Consider the following 20,544-nt stretch of genomic DNA (forward strand, 5'->3'; position numbering starts at 1 on the left):
GTACTACAGAATAAACACCACAGACTATGCTCATTTCAAAGATAACAACTTCAGAAAATCTCCAGTAAATGCAGCTACTGATTCACATATTCAAGGAAAAGAAAAAAAAAAGTGGACTAACATGCACAAGGCAAAGATATGTCTGTCATTATGACAAAAACAAGCAATGATTGCAAGATTGGGAAATATAACTAAAAATATCATATTAAAAATACCTCAAAAATATGAATTATTTCTCAACTTTGGTGTCGTTAATATACAGGTAAGAATAGTTTGATATACTTATGTATATCAACTGTATGTGTATTTTCCAGAACAACATCAGTTATATAAATCTCAGAAAACAGCTATTTCAAAATACAAATTGGTATTTTCTGAATATCTCACTGCTTTTCACCACGGCATGTGTTTCAGTTTAGTACATACTGAAAAAAACCACCTATCTGACCTGAAGTACCTCTTTGGGTATTATTTATCATTCTAGATTTTGCATATCATTTCAGTGGGGATTTACAAGCGTGTACCTAAGTTCTTGTGCCTGTTCCAAAAGGGTTAATTGAAGATACATTTCCTTAGTTGATGGAATTTGTCTGAAAACACCAATGGCGAAATACATTTTGTGACTGAGTATAATTTTTTTCAACAGTATACCTCCATTTTGCAAAATTTTGTAGAGATGGAAACAGAGTTGTTACCTAAATAGTTAGCCCAAGTGGCAGGCCTAGGAAAGTGGTTTTTCTAAGCTGGCTAAGTTAAGTGATCAAGCTTCAAAAAGCACCACAAAAATGTTTACTGGCTGAACTGAAAGGGCAGTTAATTGGAAGGAGCTAGGAATGAATAGCCAAGGGCAATAACTTCTCAAATTGGCTTTTAAAAACTTCTTAAACTGAAGCCAGAATTGCACTAAGCAGGTTGAAACTCTTGGTTTTGTTGTTGTTTTTTCAGTTATGTGAAAATTTTTATCCCCAGATATACAGACCCTTACATCAACCTATAAAGATGAATATACATATTTTCTCTTTTTAAAGAAACCACCTCGTATGTTGGTTGAACAGAGTCATTTTTTAAAAAGTTCCCATCTCATCAGGGCATTCAGAAATTGAACTAATAAAACCTGACTTGATTCTTCGTATGGTTACAGATACCTTCTGTGACCTGAGCTACATATTTCTCATCACACAGGTAATGGAAAATATTTTTTTTCTTTTATTGTTCTGCCTCATTTAAATAAAATCTCTTCAGCAGGAGAAGTGTATCTTACCAAGTATCCATAGCATACCTATCAGAAAAAGACAAACACTATCCCAAACCTCTATATTCTTATGTATCGCAAATTTTAATAATCATTGTTGCAGCTGTACACACTGTTCTTAATCACCTATATCTTTCTGTATAGAAGATACAGCTCTCAACTCTTAAACCTTAAAACCTTAAAAGGTTGGAAAAACCTTCTCAACTGCTACCTCTCACTGTAAGTTGTCATATCAGATATGAGATATGCAGGAAAATGTATGTAAAAGTCAATGCTCTACCTGTTTAAGAACAACCTATGTTCTCTGACTTTCAAGTTGTGCTAATTTAGTTTTGAGAGGCAGGTATTAAGGACAGTGCAAAGCTCACTATTTCTCTGACCTGCTGATTGGTTTCATTTTGCAGTTAAGTGTAGTTTGCGATTGACTGCGTGACTCCAGTATTAACAAGAAACCACAGTGACTGCCTCCAAGTACTTTCATTCCAACTCCATTCAATGAAAACAGGTACCAAATGGCTAAGTAAAAATCACTTCAACTGCTGAGGTAATTAACTTTCCCAAACTAGGCACACAGATCTCAGATTATTTTAGGTCTAAGACTATTTATGGCTCAGGTTATTTTAGAATCATCACCAGTACTGATCATTTTTCCTTTTGGAAAACAAAATACACAATGGGCACAACCTTACCGAGGGCCCAACTTTACTCACCTCAACATACGAAATTGGAAATATTCCTATCTTGTCAGCCAGCATTCCTTCTGCCCAGTTTTCATCCACGCGGCGAATTACAGTCAGAACATCATCCTGTGTGAACATGCAGTGATTATGTCTCCCAGCTCTAATTAAACTTGTAATTTAATTTCCCTCCATAATGCACAGGTAATCAGAGAAGGCAGCTCATTGACAACAACCACAGAGAAGGCACTCCGTAACAGGAACACGGCGCTTTTGGGGCTGAAGTTGGCTCCAGCCGTTCCTTTTCCTGTTTTATCAGAGTCCAGCTAACTGTCCACAGCCAATTCCAGCCACCTGACTTGGTTCTTAGTGCCAGGTTTCCTGCCGAGTTCAGCCCAGGGCATCCATCAGTCCCCCTTTAAGTGCTTGGCGTTAATCAAGAGAACTGCAGTCTTTTTCCTTCACAACTGACTCATTACCTAACCTTCCCTACATGTTGCTTTTCTACTTAAGTACTTAAAAATGCTGGTAAGTGATACCATTTCTTTCACGTATACATGGAGCATTTGGTTTAGATATGGTTTCGAGAATGTTACATGAAAAAGGATTCCATGCACATTAAACATTGCTCTTGCTTATACCAAGATACGTAATTGTTTTATATGCAAGTTTAAAGTATTTGGAAACATATGTTTACTCAAGTGAGATTGCAGACTGAAAAAAAATCCCCAACAGTTTGCCAACAAGTTAATCAAAATACACAATCTAATGCAAAACTTCCTCCATTAGTATTGCTGTTCAGTGTTGTAATAACCACTGTCCGTCCATATGTTAATATCCTTTCTTTTCAGAATTTTACCATCCTTTTCATTTTTCATAGGCAAGGTAGAAAAGAGATTCACTCACATTTGATCTTGCAACATTTCAGTGCAATTTGATAAACTAAAGAATCAGAAATTGAACAAAGAGGACCGGCTCTGATTCCTGTTAAAACTCTATATCATTATGTGCCTTGCAAGACAGGAAACTAAGAATATAAGAAGAAAGTAATATTTTCCAAAAGGCAACTAGTATTATTATAGAATGACAAAGTTTAGTAGTACTTTGTGTCTAGTACCTAAATCCTAAAAATGTCGCTTACTAAATGCAAAGCCAACTTCTACCAACTTCAACAATTTAAAATAAGTGTTTCTTTAGAAGATGGAACACTTTTCATTCATCACATAGGTTATTTCTCATAAATTAAGAACAGTACTACTGCAATTAAGAAAAATTGCATTATCAGAAATAAAACCTCAGAGAAATTATATGTAATTTGAGCAGAGATGGAAGGCAAAATTAAGCAACACAGGAGAAATATCTGCAGAATAACTTGCCCTTTTCATATTTGTACAGCTCCATTAAAAAAAAAAACAGACAAGACTACAGAACAGTCTTATTATTTCTTATCCAAGTGAATGAAATTGTTAAAAGACAATAATAATTTTATTCTGTTTTTACCTTTGCAAATGGTAAACAGTCTTTATCAGCTTCCTTGTCTTTTACTTCAAAGTCATAAAGTGCTTTGCACTGTGGCGGAGGTTGAGGTAAAGGTTTAATAATCTGAACAAAACTGGTAGGAAAAAAGCCATGGATGCCATTGACTTCTCCATGATACCAATTTTCATCCACTTGTCGACGCAGAATGATGATGTCTCCTTTACTGAATTTAAGATCTCCAGGTTCTTTTCCCTCGTAGTTGTACAATGCTTTGGCACATGGTAACTGAGGTACACCCTAAAGAATTAAAAAAACCCAAAAAAACAAAAACCCGCAAGAATTAGATCAGTATTACTAAATAGAATTCATATTACATTCTTTTAAAGACTATGAATGAAACTCTATAAAATTGCAAAGTAAAATTATACACAATAAATTATTTTATTGCAACGATTCTACTAATTTTACTCAAACATGTAGGAAGAGCTTTGGTTCTATACAGCCATGAGGATTTTCAGTAATGCTACAATGTTGCTAGACACGAGAGGCAAAAAAAAAAACCAAACCAACCCAACACTTTAATCTTAATATACTAATTCACTAAGCTTAAACATTGAAAGAAACCCAAACAAACTGAAAAGTATCCTGACCACTTGAGAGATCTGACAGAAAAATGCTGCAAGAAAGTACAGCACTAGAATAACAAATATGCTATAAGTCCTTGAAGGCATGTTTTCTGCCCAACTTATTATTTTCCTCACCTTATTTATTTCACAGGTATAGAATACTAAGGATAAGGACATAAGGGAGGTGTTTTCCAGTTTGAAAAACAAATCTCATTTTATTAAAGGTGAGATATTTCATCCTGGAACAAGCTTTTTAATTAATTTATTTATTTAAAAACAAAGCTAAAAAGAATTACTGGAGAGAAAAATAAAAAATCTGTGGAAGGTGTGTATCCTTGGATTTCTTCACGTGATTCCTCCATAATATCTGAATACTACAGGTCAATGGCGCTGCTCTGGAGTGCATGTCAGAAGGATTACAACATCATACTGTGTCATCCTCCCTGCAGGTATAAATTTTTAATTGCTCAGTTTGTGCCTCCACATTTCACAAGAGCCAGCCATAAAACTCTACAACTCTAGTGTTAGGGTTCCTGCCTTCCAAACTCTTTTCCCTCCAACTTTAAATACCTAGAGGGGAGCTGATGCCATTATTGATGCAATCAGCAGTAACCTGCATTGCTAAGGCAGTCTTTCCATAGCAAAGACAGCATTTATACTCAACTAGACACAGTATTTCACATCTTTAATGCTATCCCTTATGGAAAAGGTGAATTTAAATGAAATTCAATGTTGGTGATATTATTCACCACATCCACCCCCTGATATGTCTCTAAAGTCTTCTACCAGCTCAGACTGTAAAATGGAGTTGCACTTGCAATATCTCAAGAGGTAGCCACACAAATTTCCCACAGGGAAACTCTCAGAAAGATTAGCACTTCAAGTCTGTCTCATTGGTCAGAAGACAGAGTGCTTGACAATTTATTTCACATTTAACACTTAAAATTTTGTCTTTCAATATAATCCAATTTGTTCGGACTTCTTTAATTTTGTGTATGATTCTATAAACAGATTAATATTTTCAAGAATGGGTAAATAACATCTTAAAGATTAGCTTATTTAATAATTTTCTTTCCATACCAGTCAAAGGATAACCACATGTATATGTATAGGTACAAATGAGTATGATTTACATATGGATGCAGGAGGAACACAGTTCATTCTGTTGCATCTGGGATGAGTACTAAAACTATTATATTAGCAGGATCCATGCAACTGTTCACAAAAACTGGTAATCTTCAGACTGATGTAAACAATACTACAATATTTTTCTCCATGATCACACTTCATCAGTGCAGAATGCAAACACCTCTGGCATACTCTAACCAAACCTGGATAGGGAAAAAGACTAAGACATCAATTAGAGAATTTCTGGGCCCCAGCTGACTGAGGGTGGAATTCGCAGCCACAACATAAGAATGAAAATATATTGTATGTATCTGGCTTTAGTCCTATGTGCTCTCTGCAGAGTAAACAGAACGAAGGAAACAGTCAGTGTAGAAGGACAAGTGCAGAGAGAGAACTGGGGAGAAAGCGGCAGGTTGGAAGCAAAGGGAAACACGTCTACACAAGAGAGGAAACGCTGCTTGCTTATCCATTTCCATCCCAATAAAAAACAAACAAACTAAAAAATTTACAGCCCTTCAGTGATTACCAGTCAAAGAATTACTTGGCAGAAAAAGAGCTCCAAGCTATTACGGCTACTACAAGTCAGACGCATCTCTCTGGCACAGGAGGGAAAAGCTGGAGTTCTCCCAGGAATCACTCTGTTTCTACATCCCCAGACTGAGGAAGAATTTCCATTAACTGTGTGTACAAAATACAGTTGGAAAACAAATATCTTTTAAAAACCAAACAAACCCAAAAGAAACCAGGAGTGCCAGCATAGCAGATCATGTCAAAGTGATCAAACTCATCAATTGGCCATCATTTAATTGTTAGAACTCGATATTGCATTTACACAGTTTATCACAAAGCCTCCCATGAACAAACCACTCAAATGTACAAACATCTGTTTATATTTTACAGGATGTTCCTTTCCCAGTGTATAGGTTGAGTTCCTGCAAAGCTTGTTTCCCACGTTAAATAGAAATGGTTCCAGTCCGTAATTTCAAACAGAACGAACTTCAACAAAACACAGACTTAGTTCTCAGCCAGATGCCAGGGATTAAAGAGAAACGGTCAAACGATTCGGCAGAGGAGCAAAGCCGCTGCCTTTTCCTTCTGTCCCGGGGGGTGGATGAAGCGAGAAGGCTGTGGTGCAATGAGGAACGCCGTTCTCAGGAGTACGGTATCAAGGGCCCTTGAGCACCATCCCCACATTCCTCCTCCTCTGAGCAACCCGGGATCCGTGGCTCGGGGCCGGTGCCTTTCAGGCCATCAGAGTCAGCAGCCTTGGGCGGCTTGAGCCCCCCTTCTGCCCCGAGCTGTTCACCGGCAGAGAGGGCCATGAGGAAATGCTGAGCCGGAGTTCACATTTCACTCCATGTCTCTCACTTGGCTAAACATGAAAGGAAGGCTTTGGGAGAAAAACTTCACAGCCTACCCTTAGGTTTACAGCTGCCATTTACCCTGCCAGCTCACGGAGAAAGCAACCAAAAAAACCACCACCGCACAGACAAAAAAAAACATTTTAGGAAATTAAAATATAAAACCCAGGAAGACTCCACACAATTCTTAGAATTATTTCTTAGGTCCCTATGCAAAATCCTTTTGCAAAAATAATTGAACTTCTAATGCTACTGCTGATGCACAAACTGTTAAAATTCATTTTTACCTAAGGCGTGGATACACATACATCTCACATGCTAGATTTCTTAAAAGAAAATAAAATCAATAACGTATGATGATATCAAAACAAACAGCTTAAGAAGAATATGAAAAAATGCATATTCATTCATATACATGAGGCTCAAGTCCCTCATATTTCTTCTCTCAACCCAGATATTTTGTCTTAGAAACCTACAGAATTCACTTACAATTTTCCTCTTTAGGTTTATACTTTGCCTTCAGTCACCTTATTTTGAACTTTACTCTTCTTTTTCTAACGGACAATATACAACTGTATGTATTTTTTTATGAGCTTTAGCCAAGAGAAACTTACGCCTGCACAGAAACACGAGATCCAACTTCATTTTTAAAAGGAGTTTCTGTGGCCGAAGCCCAAATGTAAATATGCTCACACTGGCATTAAACAGTGCTCATTGTGTAACTTACTGCAGTTGGAGAACCAGCAGAAGCTAAAATAGCAAAAATAGTAAATCCCCTCCCAAGGAAATGAATGGAACAGATACTGGGTCATCTGCATCCCTGTCCTTCCGAGCCTCCCTGGCTGCCGTGCTCCTAGTTGTCACCCTCCCAAGCAAGCCAGGCGTCCCTATGCTCCAGCTGGGACACCGGGCTGTGGCACGAGTTCCCCTGTGAACCAGCTGAATTTACCCAAATATTGATGCAGTTTTCACCTGTTGGAGGTTCCCAGACACTGAGTATCTTCTAGAGGCCAGGAAATCATCTTCTTACCCAAGTACTGTTTATGTTAGTAGGACAGACAAAAAATACTTCTGAAACTGTGTTATGTGCACAACCAAAGCATTATCAGCCTCCAAGAAAGCTGGCCTGCTCAGACACCTCATCAACAGTTTTCATGCCTGGCTTTCCTAAATAACTTCTGCCTTTCCTTACAGAAAATCTAAAACTGGAAGTTACTATGATGTTTATCCATGTCATAAGAGCTTCTTTAATAAATATCATTATTTGCAATTTCCTTACAAGTAAAGACGGAAATATTTTTTAATCTTTTTATTCTCCTTCCATGTAGTTCCTAAATCAAACTAACAGTCACATTAATAATCAAGACGATACCATGAGAAAGCTCCAACTACACAGCAGTTGTAAGTACAGCAAGTCTAGTGCTACAGAGGTGCCATTATCAGTCTCTTTCTACCCCACCCCCCGCCAAAGAACCAGTACTGGAAGACGTACTTGGTTGCTAATAAAAGCTGCCTTTACATAAGCAAAGGAGTTTGTTAATATGCTGCAGCCAACTTGTTTGCAAGGCAGATTTGGGTCAAGCGAGTTCTTCACCTGTACATTCTTCAGTAGGCACAGGTATCCCTGAGATTTCCTCTTCAGACTCCAAGTCACTCAACCTCTTGAATGACAACACTGCTGCTTTTAATCTTCTAGTCCACTCTCATATTGTTGCCTTCTTGACTCAAAACTTTCAATTGCGTAGTTTTTACAGCTTTTTTTTTTTAATTTGGTTTCTTGCCTTCTTTGGCCTTTACCAAGCTGTTCAGTGTTCTGTGCAAGAAGATCCCATTTTGTACCTACAGTTTTTTTATGTCTCTCCTCTTGCTGGCTCCAATACCTGTTTTTAAGTCTGACTTTAAAGCCATCTGATCTGTGTAGTTCAATTTTCTTTGTTTCAGCCTCCTTTGTCCTTTCTGCACTCGCATTTAAATTTTCAGATATTTTGAGACACAGAGCCTATAAAAACACTTCAAGGAAGACATTCTTAAACTGCTTACATTAATACTTGTGTCTCCTTGAGTAGGATTTTCTTCTAAAGGAAGGAAACATGCTCCCTATGTTAAGCTATAGGTATACTGCTGGCACATGAACAAATTAAACACTCTGTTTTGCAGAACACACCAACCTAAAGATGTTAACATTTGGAACTGTCTCCCCATTTCTTTCCAAGTTCTAGAACACAAAGTGTCTCCATAATCCAAGAAGAATGTTAAAAAGCTGGCTCCCTGCATTTGTTTTTCTCATGTAAGGAACAATACAAATGAGGTCAGATTTGCTGAAAGAAAGGCTAACTCAAGCGTTATTAATTTGCATCTGACACTAAACTGTTAGTGGAATCGATTTTACATACTTCTGCCATCAGAACTATCTTGGAAGACTGCAGAGGTCAACAGCACAAACGAAACGATTTCTAGTTACAGCACCTCTGAGGTTCCTGATATCCAAATGATAAAAATGTAAGATATTTTTACGTCAGGAGGCTGTATCAGGTTCCAGTATGCCATAATAACCATAAAACCAAACCTTTGGTATCATCTGATATGAATTACTATCGCTCTACTGAATACAGTGAAACAGTATTTTTTTGTTTGACAGCTCACTAGACTACGGAAGTGAGCAATGTCAATGTTGGTAAGTATATTCATTTATATTAGGTTCTAATGATACAATTGTACCAGATCTCATTGTTCTCAGAACACATAAAATAAATAACTACATATTTGACTTAACACAGAAAAAAACTGTAGTTGTTTTGAAATGCCATATTCAAATATGGTTAGTCACAGCTTGGTATAATTTTGGATTTTAATGAAGTAGGAGAAGCTGTGCATCGAGAAGAAACTAGGTAGCCAGGCTACCCTGATTAAAGAGACCAGGTTTGAAATCCATCCGTGTGTAACTTAACAGTGACCTACATAATAACAATAATCATTTTGAAGAAAGATGACCGTAGGAAAAAAATAGGATGCAAGATCAAAAACACAATCAAGCCAACGTATTTGTTATACAACAACTGCAACCAGTAAAAATTTTAGGTTCTTGATAAATGAGGAAATGGGATTATATTTTTACAACTATTTAATTTGACCATCAAGTTAAAATTTATTTAGTGCACCTACAAAGCTTCTGTGCTACTAGCTAAATATTACAGAAAATGGTAAAAATTCTCTAATGCCTACACATGATAACTAACACCACTATTAGCTCTAAATGTAATAGCGTGAGACATATTGGAATACTCTTATATTTCCAGGTTTCAGCCATCTAACACAGGTTGAAATGCCAAGAACTCCTAGAGCCCTTTGCCTAACTCTTTTGAGGACTTTATCACTTAACTTTGGTTGTGGTAACTTGCAGAAGAACTTCACAGCACAGGCTCAGAGAAACCTTTGGTTTTGTAATAGAAGGGCAGCACCTCTTCTCACATAAACAATTTTTGTGTGTTCTTTTGAGGTAAACCATCAATGACATACTTAAAGTAGCCAGTTTATAAAAGTTCTTTTTTATTTCCTCTGTCATAACAGCTTCTAGAAGAAAAAAAATCTGGCATTCTTTCCTGTCTGATTTCAAGAAATAAATCTAAGGTTGTTTAATGTAAGTATGAGCAACTATCTCTCATAAAGTTGTTTTGAAATTAAAAGCTGGAATGCAGCAGAATGAAAGGAATTTTAAAATGTTGCCTGAAGGCCTAAGCAATCAGACTAATAATATGGAGGGTTAGAAAAGGACATTTACAAAGCTCTCCAAAGGCACTTAGTTCAGTCTCTTTCTGTGCAATACCTGTGCTTTTGAAAGCTTTTTTCCAAATGAAAAAAATAGTGTCTTCAGAATGCCACCTTCATTCCTTTGCCTATCTGAAATGCAAAGCTCTCACCTACTTACTTTACCAAGATTTGTTTAGTAAAGAAAATCTTGAACACTTTCCACTAAACTAAGTTCTCAAAATAACCAAACAAGTAAGTAAAAAAATAGAAAAAAAGTAGAGAGAGAACACAGTTGTATCCTGCACATGCATGTCCCCAAATATTTTAGCTGTGTGCACTTGACAGGTTTAGGATTGCTTCTTTCCACAGGCAAAAAAAAAGTGTGAGGAAACTGCTCTGCACAGGAAAAACTGAAAAGGTAACTTTCAAGATATTCCCATTGATTTTGAAAAGGAAAGCCAAAGCATATCAAACAAATTCATTCCAAGTTTTTGAAAACCTTTTGATTAACTGTTTACTACCAAACCATTCTGCTTTGAAAAAACACCAGATCCTTGTAAGAATATAAACAAAACTTTAAAGTGTGCACTATGTAGAGCTAAGATAAAACAGTTATTTCCAAAAGCAATGCTATGCTTTAAAGATCTGTTCTTATAAGGTGTTATACCAACCCCACCAGTCAATTTGAAAACCTACTATCCTCATCGATTTTCTCTTGGTATGTTGCAGCTCACTGGCATTTGATGTCTCCATAAACCTGTTAATTTTTCTTGTCCCAGTGCCACTGTACAGCAGTGAGGATCTCCTGATCTCTAAACACGTCAAGTTGTTATACAGCCTAAGTTCATTCCTTTTCCCTTAAACTCTTCTACCAGTAAATTTTCCAATGCATTCTGCTTTCATTAAACACTATCTATGGCTTTTAAGACCAGAATACTGCACACCCCAAGAAGAAAGCAAAAGAAAGCCACTCACCCCTCTCGGCAAGCATACACATCTAGAGGAGCAGTACAACTGTGAGATTAGGCAATGGGGCTTTTTAGTCCTCTTCCAAAGTGCCACTAACTACTTGTATATCCCTCAAGAAATCTCAGTGTGGGGTGAGACTTTAAAATTTCTCTAGTGTTCCCCAACCATATCCAGTTTGTCAATAATACAATCCCTATGGACATCTAAAGTTACAACGGGAGGTCAAAAATAAGTGGTCTGGAAAGAGTTGCTGATTCCACTTTCTTTATATACACCAATAAAAGTGCAAGAAACTTACCCCACAGGTATTATTAATCTTATCTTTTTAAAGAGCACTTTGAAAAATGGAAAATAGATGCAGTACATTACTGATCCACTGGTGTATTTTGATTTTTCTAGCCAGCTTGAGAAAGGTGACTTATCTTTATAATCATAAGACTTTTTTTCTTTTTCCCCTCCAGGGAGAAGGGACAGGAGGAAACGAAGAAAGTGAACCAGGCAAATGTAGAGAAAAGAAGCAGCAAACAAATGAAAAAAAAAAATTACATACTATAAAGTATAAGCCTGTCAGAGACCTGGTAGAAGACTTAGAAATAATGCATCTCAGGTAGTTTTCAATGATAGATATCGCTCAAGCTCAGAATACAGAACTATTCAACTGTTCAAAACACCAATTTTGTAGATAGTACTTCTGAGTTTAGCAAGAAGGCTCATTTTGCCTAGTCACCCAGTAAACACCTTTCGTAACTATTTGTTCCGCATCCAAAATCTGTTATGGGAAGTGTGACAGCTTTCCTGTGCCAGTACAGATTCTTAAGTATCGCTTGGTTTTTTTTGCTTTTTATATGAACATAAAATCACAAACCAGTAACTACAGGAGGGGCCAAAAAAAAACCCTCTGAAAACTACCAAAATACAGACCATACTTGAGTGTTAAATTCCTTCCCTAAATGCATTCTTATCTGGCTATTGCATGTTCACTCTTCATTTTAGTTTCCACATAAACTGGAAATTACACATCTTTTGCATCCTTTTGCTGCTCCTGAAAGTCATATTCTCATTCTAATACAGTTATCTGGAAGTCACTCTCCCTGTCAAAAGCCATGTGTAATTGCTTAAAGAGCCAAAAAAATTAACTCCCAAGCAAGATGTGTGCCATTCTAAGCTTGAAGTCCAGATAAAACAGAGATTGTTATGTAAACTCAGAATACTCTTCTTTCCCATTGGCTTAATGGTTGACAGCTAGAGATGCCACAGGCCTTTGCATACCCTTCCTCAAACAAAAAAAGCATCAATACTGCAACTGTTATGATTTGAAATCTGCAACAACTTTTATCGGTCACCAGGAAGAAAAAAAATACCCAACAAAATATTCAAAAAACATCTTGCTGTAATTTTCAGAGCCAGTCTGACTGACATATTTTACATGACAGCTCGTGAGAACTTCTGCAGCATATGCAGTAATTGATGAAGATATAGGGACGCAGTAAACGGCAAGCTCAGAGAAAGGAGACACCTTGCAATGCTAAGAAACATCTCCCTTCTTTTATTCAATAAAGTCTCTTATTTTTTTTTTTCCCTAAATACATTAACACAACATCTCAGTGCATTAAAAAGGAGTAAAAGGGAGTCCATATAAACCCAGAGGGTATTGCTAAGAGCTGGAGAAGATCCCATTACCAGCGTGGTACACATCGTTGTGCTATGCTGGAGAAACAAAGGTAAGAAACAAGGAGAAATATCTGTGTCATCTACCAGTCTTAATACGGCTAATCAGAATACATACATTCTCTTTCATTTTTGTGTTAAACATAAGCCATCAATACTGGAAAAGCAGATCTATTCTACCGTCCACGTTAAAAATTCTCTCACAAATCTGCACTTTATAACACCGCTTTACATAACACATTCTGTTTGCTCCTTTAAAAAGGTTAATCTACTTAGTGCAGAAGATTGGAACATTTGGTTTATCAACAAAACACTGGAACACAGGAGGCCCTGTCCCTACTTCAGGGAGCTGATATTTTAACACAGGTATCAAAAGCTCCCCAGGGTTTATCAACAACGTAAAAGTTTGAGTAATACTCTGTATTGTTCTAAAGGTTTTTACACTTTGAAAATGAAGGTAAACAAGCTTCTCTCACTGTGATGTGAAAATGAATACGTTACTTGTTGTACCAAGAAAAGGAGAGGGAATTCCAGGTGAGCAGACAGATTGAAAAAAAATGGAAAAGAATAAATGAGAAATGAGATTGCCAAGAGCGAACTCCTACTGCACTTTGAAGGTGAGGAGTTTGAACATGATACAGAAGGAGCAAAGCCAGAAAATGACTGAACGAGGGAGGGACTTGGTAAGATTACTCTTCATGAGATCAGCATGAAGAAACGTTCCTTTAATCTCTCAAATACTTTCCTGCCAAAAATTGGGCAATGGCAAAACACAGAGTTGCAAATGAAGAGGTTGCTGCATTTTTTGATGAAAAACTATCAAGGTTGACAGGCAGGACTTTTTATCTGAGCATGCTTCGTTTTCAATTATCATTGAGTTCTAATGTATTCCCAGCCAAAACAGTGCAAGGTCCAGAAATTAAAATTACCCTGACGATGATATTTTAAAAAGAGTGTAACCACACACAGCTCTCCTATCTGAAGGTGATTCTAAAAACCTGAGACAGCATCTGACATTCCAATACCTGCTGAAAAAGTGGGTTTAGGTTTATTTTCTGTCACTTCTGCTATTTTGGAAATGTTCAGGTGCTTGTCCAACCTTCTGGATGAACACAACACCCCTGTCACACACATTTCTCAGGTATTCACTGCAAACTCCTGCTGCCAGGATCTGCAGAGACTTTCGCTGAGCTTGATTTGGGCCTGGTACCATGTCCTCCTCCTCCTGAAACTCCCTCAATCCCTTGAAATTCTTTTGGAATCAGTTTAATTCCTTTAATATCCTGACTTCAAACAGCCCCTTGCCTATTGTGGAAAAGAAAAGACGCCGATTTTGGCTGTCACTATAGCATACACAACCGTATGTCCACTGCATACACAGAGTAAATGACAAAGTACATTTGCTATTTACTTTTACTTATCCTTTAAATTTTTCATGCCGCACAACTTCCTAGAGTATCTATTTTCTTTCCAAAACATTTTTATGGTACTCTACTTGAAGCAGCTGGTCGGCCTTTTGAAAAGGCAACTAATCCTAGCTGAAATGATGCAATTTTTTGTAAGATAAATGTTCCTGTATGGTCTTTATTATAACAAAAGAGCTGAGTGATCCAGAAGAATGCAATGTTAACATTTATCTCTTGTGCAGTGACAAGTAGACAACCAGCCTGATGCAAACGAGCCTTCTGCTCAGTGTCGTACTCCTGGAACAGGCTTGAACCCATGATGCCTACAGAGAGTACTACACTTAGCATTTCGTATTTCTCAAATGAATACATTTTAGCATAAACATATTAGCGTAGAAAACAAAACTGATCCATGTGTCTTGAGTTTATTTAGCCTGAATTGGTATGTAGACATTTCCTAGCCATATCTTGCATCACCACGCTCCCCGCACTGCCTTTACAAGCCTTTCCCATTGGTCTCCATGACTTCCCCAGCCTCCGTTCTGCCCGAGCTTTCCCTTTCTTAATCGCATGCCTACATGCTCAGTGTTTCTAAATTCCTCCCATGCCATCCGTCCCTACTTCCACCTTCCCTGCTTCTCCCTCTGCTCCCCACCTGTCCGGCCCGAGCCCCCTGCAAGGCCACCCCACCGCCCCCCACCTCCGGCTGTCCCTGAAGATGAATTGGCTCTCCTGGGATCCACCATTACTCTGCTCCTTAACCGGCAAACAGATTTCCAGCAATATGTGACTACCTCTCTGTAAAGTAGTGCAGAAAACTATATTTTACCTGTTCACGGTAATTAGCCCCTTATTCCATTAAGAATTGCCACTGGTTTTAGGTGGGAGCTATTACTTAAGCAAGGTGTCAAACTGCAGCAAGGTGTCAAACTGCAGCAGATCTTCGCCAAGTTTTCTCCCAAGCTAAACAGCTCTACACTGTCCTTCATTGTACCAAAGTGCTTAATTTTTACAAACCTATTAGCTCAAACAGAGCAAAATCTCTTACTGTTGTAATTCCACTGTTAGAAGCAGGGAGAGTTGCACAAGGAGTACGCAAAGTAGAACTAGATTGGATAAAAAGGAAAGGATTTTCCATTTTGCTTTCAAACGCAGTTGTTTAATCCAAGAGGCTTGTTTTGTTTTGTTTTGTTTTTAAGCATGACAGATGAACAAGGGTTAGAAATGCTAGGCAATAAGGGGCTTAGATTGAAAGGATAACCTGTTTACCTCTCAGTATTTTACCACAGGAAAGCTACCAGAGTTTAGGTCCAGGGAGGTCTAGTTGGCCTGTGTTGCTTATAGCAGTTGTGCTCCTCTAGTCCACTTGCACTGTTGACATTGTTATTAGTTGGTTACAACAAACCAAACAAATTTCACTGTGCCTCAGAAAACAGATGCATTTAAACTACTTAAACGAATGGTCTTTCAATAACTGCATTTGCTTTCACAGCAGAAAGAAGAGGAAATTTGAAAGTAACAAGTCGATCATTACTGTGCTGTCATAACACAGATTAAATCTCTCTGTTTACAGGTGATTTCATTTGGAACTCTTCCCACATCTTTTTTTGTATTTGGTAGACGCTGCCTCAAAATGGTAAGCTTTGAGTATTATATGCAGAAAGCTGCTTCTTCAAAGTAGTCTTTTATTTCAAAATACACATCCTTTGTACTTCAAACAACAATTTAATAGCAATCCTATCCTGATGGCATATGAGTTTTCCTGAAAGCCCTTCGCCCCCCCAAATGTTATGAAAACTTCACAGTAATTTTGTAAAACAACATCTGAAATATCTCTTGGGACTTGTACCACAATTTACCAGTCTCTGTACTCTCAAGTATTTGGAAACGTTCTTCCATTTGTCTTGGATATAAACACAAAAGAAACAATCCATTATTCTATGCAGTTCAAGGAAAATGACCATCTTCCTTCCCCAACAAAGGGGAATTGTTTATATCTTATACTATTAACTGTCCCAGATCTGCTCATAGTTTTCATTTATGTGTTCATGCCATAAATGAAATTATATACTTCTATATAATGATTTTAATCAAATAGCTATATGTATGACGAAGTTTAATAAGTAGTATATTCTTGTTGGCTTTTTTTCATTTAGGAGCAGGCTTAAAGTATATGAACTCCACGACTTCTTGATGAAACCAGCATGGAAGACATGCTCCAAAAGTGATTTACTGTTCCAGAATTTCCTGGAATTAGAGTCCACTCAAAGTACAAGCTCTGAAAAAAATATAGGCTGTGGCCACCAAGTCCTCAGCACCCACCGTTTTTCTTCTATGGATCCATTCCCACTGCAGATATCTTGCTAATGCAGATATAGCCAAAGTTTTCCCAAACTAACCTTTTTCCCAACCTTTTTAGTCCTCTGGTTGTAAAATGTGATACATGCCATGATCTCAATGTTTTCTTTGAAATAATTAAAACAGTTACCACTCCAGCCAGGTTAATCCCACTAAAGGTTTATTCCATGAAAGTTAATTCCATGATATCCAGACAGATTTTTTTTTTTTCCAAAACCTGCCTCCTAACTGCTCAGATAAAAATCACGAACAACAAGGGACTAGATATCAGAAACTCTGATGTAGGAGATAGTAAGCTCTTCCAGGGGGCTGAGACCGTGCATTTCTTGAGCAATTTTAACTTCTCAAACTTGAAGGAGCCTGTAAGCTCCTACTGCATAAGGACCTCCTGCCCTTGAGACTCCACAGCAAGCCAATTAATAACCGCCTACTTACATGAACAGGGAATGCACAGAATAATTATGTTCCACAAATAAACTCTCAAGAAGAACTTATAAGAAGTACAACTTTCTCATTTAGATAAAAAGTATTTTAATTATGTGGTTCAATCGTAATGCATTATTATAGGAAAGCACTGCTCTGGAGCCAAGAGTTAAGAATCAGATAGGATAATTAAAAGCTGACGGCTCTTTAATTCTCTCTCTTAACTATTCATGCTACTAAACTGGTTGAGATATATTTCAAAAGCAGAATTCATTCATCCTGCCTCAGAGTTCTCTGATTCAGACTCTAGCAAAGCCTGATGGAAGACAACTCATCGAGCAGGATAATCAAATAAATTGCAACTCCTCTACTTTTTGTCACCTTGGTAGGAGGGCTTGTACCTTAAAGCCCACCACTAAGGGAGTTGGTTTTTCTCAGCTCTTGTATGAGACTGTGCTTTATTTATATAGAACCAAACTAATCAACTACTTTTAAAAGAAATAGAAATGTATAGTAAAACCCTTGCAAATCACAACCGCATTGACATGGCCCTTGGCTTTGTAATTATTCTACTCAGCACATTTCTGTGAATTGGTGCTGACACGGAAATACTGTCCTGAATAAAAAGCCCTGAATATAAGGTCATGTAGGTACAAAACTTGCACATGGTACGACAACACTGATATTAGGCCATTGTACATACTCTCGTCACACACATACAACTTTCCTGCAACTCTCCTGCAACTCTTCAACCCACTGATTTGAACTCAAAGGGAAATAAATTATCTTGTAAGCAACAAGCCCCCCATGGTTCTCCTGACTGTCCTCCCTGTCAAGTTTTGTTGATGTTCCAGTTTTTCCTCTTTATTCACTGAACTCTGTCTTCTCTTTGTAGGATGGCTGAGGTTTAGGGTCTGATGTGACCCCAGACACAATTTTGGAAAGTATACTATGGAAATACTGAGGTATACCATAACACATTCTGTCCAACATCTGCTGTTTTCAACAGAGGTGGCTTGTGAGTCTGTCCCTGTGCTGCCTGAATGCCAGCATTTAAGGTTGTTTCTAAAGAGGCCATGAAGCCTGCAATGCAGAAAATCACTTACTCCAGAAAGGCACAAAGCTTTAAACTGAAATTATCAACAGTTGAACGATTTAACCCTCCCATTAGGAGGTTTCCACTGGCTTATCACACTACAAAGATTTAGAGGGTTCTCAAAGTACTTGTGTAACTCCGTGTAACTTTAGCCCATTATTTACCATCACTCTTCTGATTATGTAAAGCTGTAATTTGTGTTAATTTGTATGCCTTTTTTCCACCACTTGTTATATGAGACTATTTTTGCTAAACTTGTTATTTTTTTCAGCTTTGGGAAAGTAGCCCTTTTGAATCACGGAACATATAAATCAGGGGTTACTTATACCAAACATAATTTACTGTTTTTCTAATACTTTGTCTTGAACTTCATTATGACAGCCAAAAATGCCTAAATTCCTGCAATAGGAAATCATACTTCAAATATATTTATATATTTCAATATATTCTGCAAAGGAAAAGAATTACCTGTATTTTTAGAAACTAATATTACGTTAATACAAGCTGGATAAGATCTTCAGAATAAGACTATTGTACAGAAGAATTTCAGTTTGAGAGGCTTCTTCCTTTATATTACATTAAGTGTTTGAGGAATAAATAATTCTTTTCTTTTTTAAGCTTTTTTAAAAAAAATTTACTTAAAGAGTTGACAGTGAATTGCATATAATCTCTCTTTGCTCTCTTCTTCCTTCCAATACCATTTAAGGTCTTCTCACATTTCCCAATAGATTAACTTTTCTCAAGTAGAAAGTCCCACTGATCCTACTTCATCACCTATATCAGTTACGAATTCTGGAGGATACAAGTCAGACTGTAAGAATACATATAGAGAGCCTGTGAAGGTCTATTCCTAAATGCACTAAAAATCCTTCCAATACAACAAGCTGTTGTTTACTGCTGTCTGCAAGTAAGTCCAGTTAAGGAAATATATTTCCAGTATTCTCTATATCGGAAGCAAACTCTGAGAAGGTATTTTGAAATTTGTGACTTGCCAAACCAGAATGGTTACGTTAATGTTACCATTAATGTCACTGGACTGGAACAAAGAAAGATCTCAATATCAAAGAAATTGTGTCACATGAGTCCAAGTTCTGCAGCTCTGCAATATTTACACAGAACTGGCATATGAATTATTAGACTTGTGCCAGTTTTCATGTGCTTCCAGAATTTGGTCACATTTTTCCAGTTTCTGTGACTTTCAGTCTTCTGATTTTAGTATTTGTTTCAAAACTCTAAGCTTTACAGTTACTTAAATATACACTTCGATAATCCACAAATAAATTTAAAACTCTTCTAGCTACAAAAAAAAAGGCCAAAAAGGTAATGCTGCAGTTTCAAAATCTGAAAGTTAAATTAAAGTTACCTCCAAACTTGACTTCTTTCTTTTCTTTAAACATTAGTTTGGAAGTCATCAACCTCCTCTGCTGCATCATCCTGAGTGCTTTGAGTCGCTGGTAACGAAGACTAAGTAGTCTTTAACATTATTTATGAGACCTGGAGTAAACGAAAGAAACAAGCGAACCACATACTGCCACGTACCTTTCAAAGCATGCTTTGTCTCCTCTACAAGCAACTCAAATCTTCCCTATTAGTGGTCTTGATAGAAGTTTTTTCTGGATCCTTCGACAGTCTTTATGTAATTTAGAAAGGAAAGGCCAAAGGAATAACTTTCTGTGATAATGATCGTAACACAGGAATCCTTTTTCACTAAAATTCTAAGACTTTCCATGTGAAACTACTTTTTTTTCAGTTCCTTGGATTCAGCTTGCGAATTTTGCAGACTGAGGAAATCTCGATTAAAAAAAAAAAAATCATGGATTTTCTATTTAAACGCAGCTTAAGATTGAAGAGCAAGGTTACTGCAGCTCTTTTTCTAAAGTATCACATTGAATACAAGGAAGCATCAGATTTTTTTAATTGTATCTTGATTACTCATCAGAAATTTTTAACAATATTTAAAAAATTAAGAATGTACAAAGTTTGCACAGAATAAATCTAAAATAATTTCTAAAGCAATCCCCAAGAAAAGTCTCTCCTGGTACACAGCAAGGCACTTGCCTTGTAATCTGCCTCCATGTTGGTTAGGCATTAGCATGATCATCCTGCAGTACAAACAAAATTTTAGCCTTCAGAAAAAATGTGTATGGCACCACACTTCGAAGCACTCTGCTGTGTTGCGTGGACACACTTCTGCAAACCTCATTATCATCCATTCATTCACCAGACAAAATACATTGCAAATTTATTACGTTGCCTACAGGAAATCAAACCTATTATCCCATTATTCAAGTGTTCAAATTAAGTTTCCTTGCAGTTTTAAAATCTTCATTAGCAGCTTGTATTTAGTTTAAACT

General features: G+C 37.2%; 1 protein-coding gene across 2 annotated transcripts in view; it reads right to left on the reverse strand.

The window, feature by feature from the left end:
• Positions 1-20,544, reverse strand: part of SH3RF1 (SH3 domain containing ring finger 1) — an 89,168-nt gene that overhangs the window by 32,795 nt on the left and 35,829 nt on the right. For both annotated transcript variants that reach the window (XR_010606112.1, XM_065633647.1), the window contains exons 3-4: positions 3,430-3,705; positions 1,963-2,058 (exon numbers count right to left, since the gene is read on the reverse strand). Coding sequence is in view for 1 of the 2 variants with exons in the window: in XM_065633647.1 (XP_065489719.1) it covers positions 1,963-2,058; positions 3,430-3,705 (372 nt within the window). In the remaining variant the exon portion in view is untranslated. The remainder of the gene's footprint in view (positions 1-1,962; positions 2,059-3,429; positions 3,706-20,544) is intronic.

The sequence above is a fragment of the Caloenas nicobarica genome, chromosome 4 (genome assembly GCF_036013445.1).
Source record: "Caloenas nicobarica isolate bCalNic1 chromosome 4, bCalNic1.hap1, whole genome shotgun sequence".
Taxonomy (NCBI): Eukaryota; Metazoa; Chordata; class Aves; order Columbiformes; family Columbidae; genus Caloenas; species Caloenas nicobarica.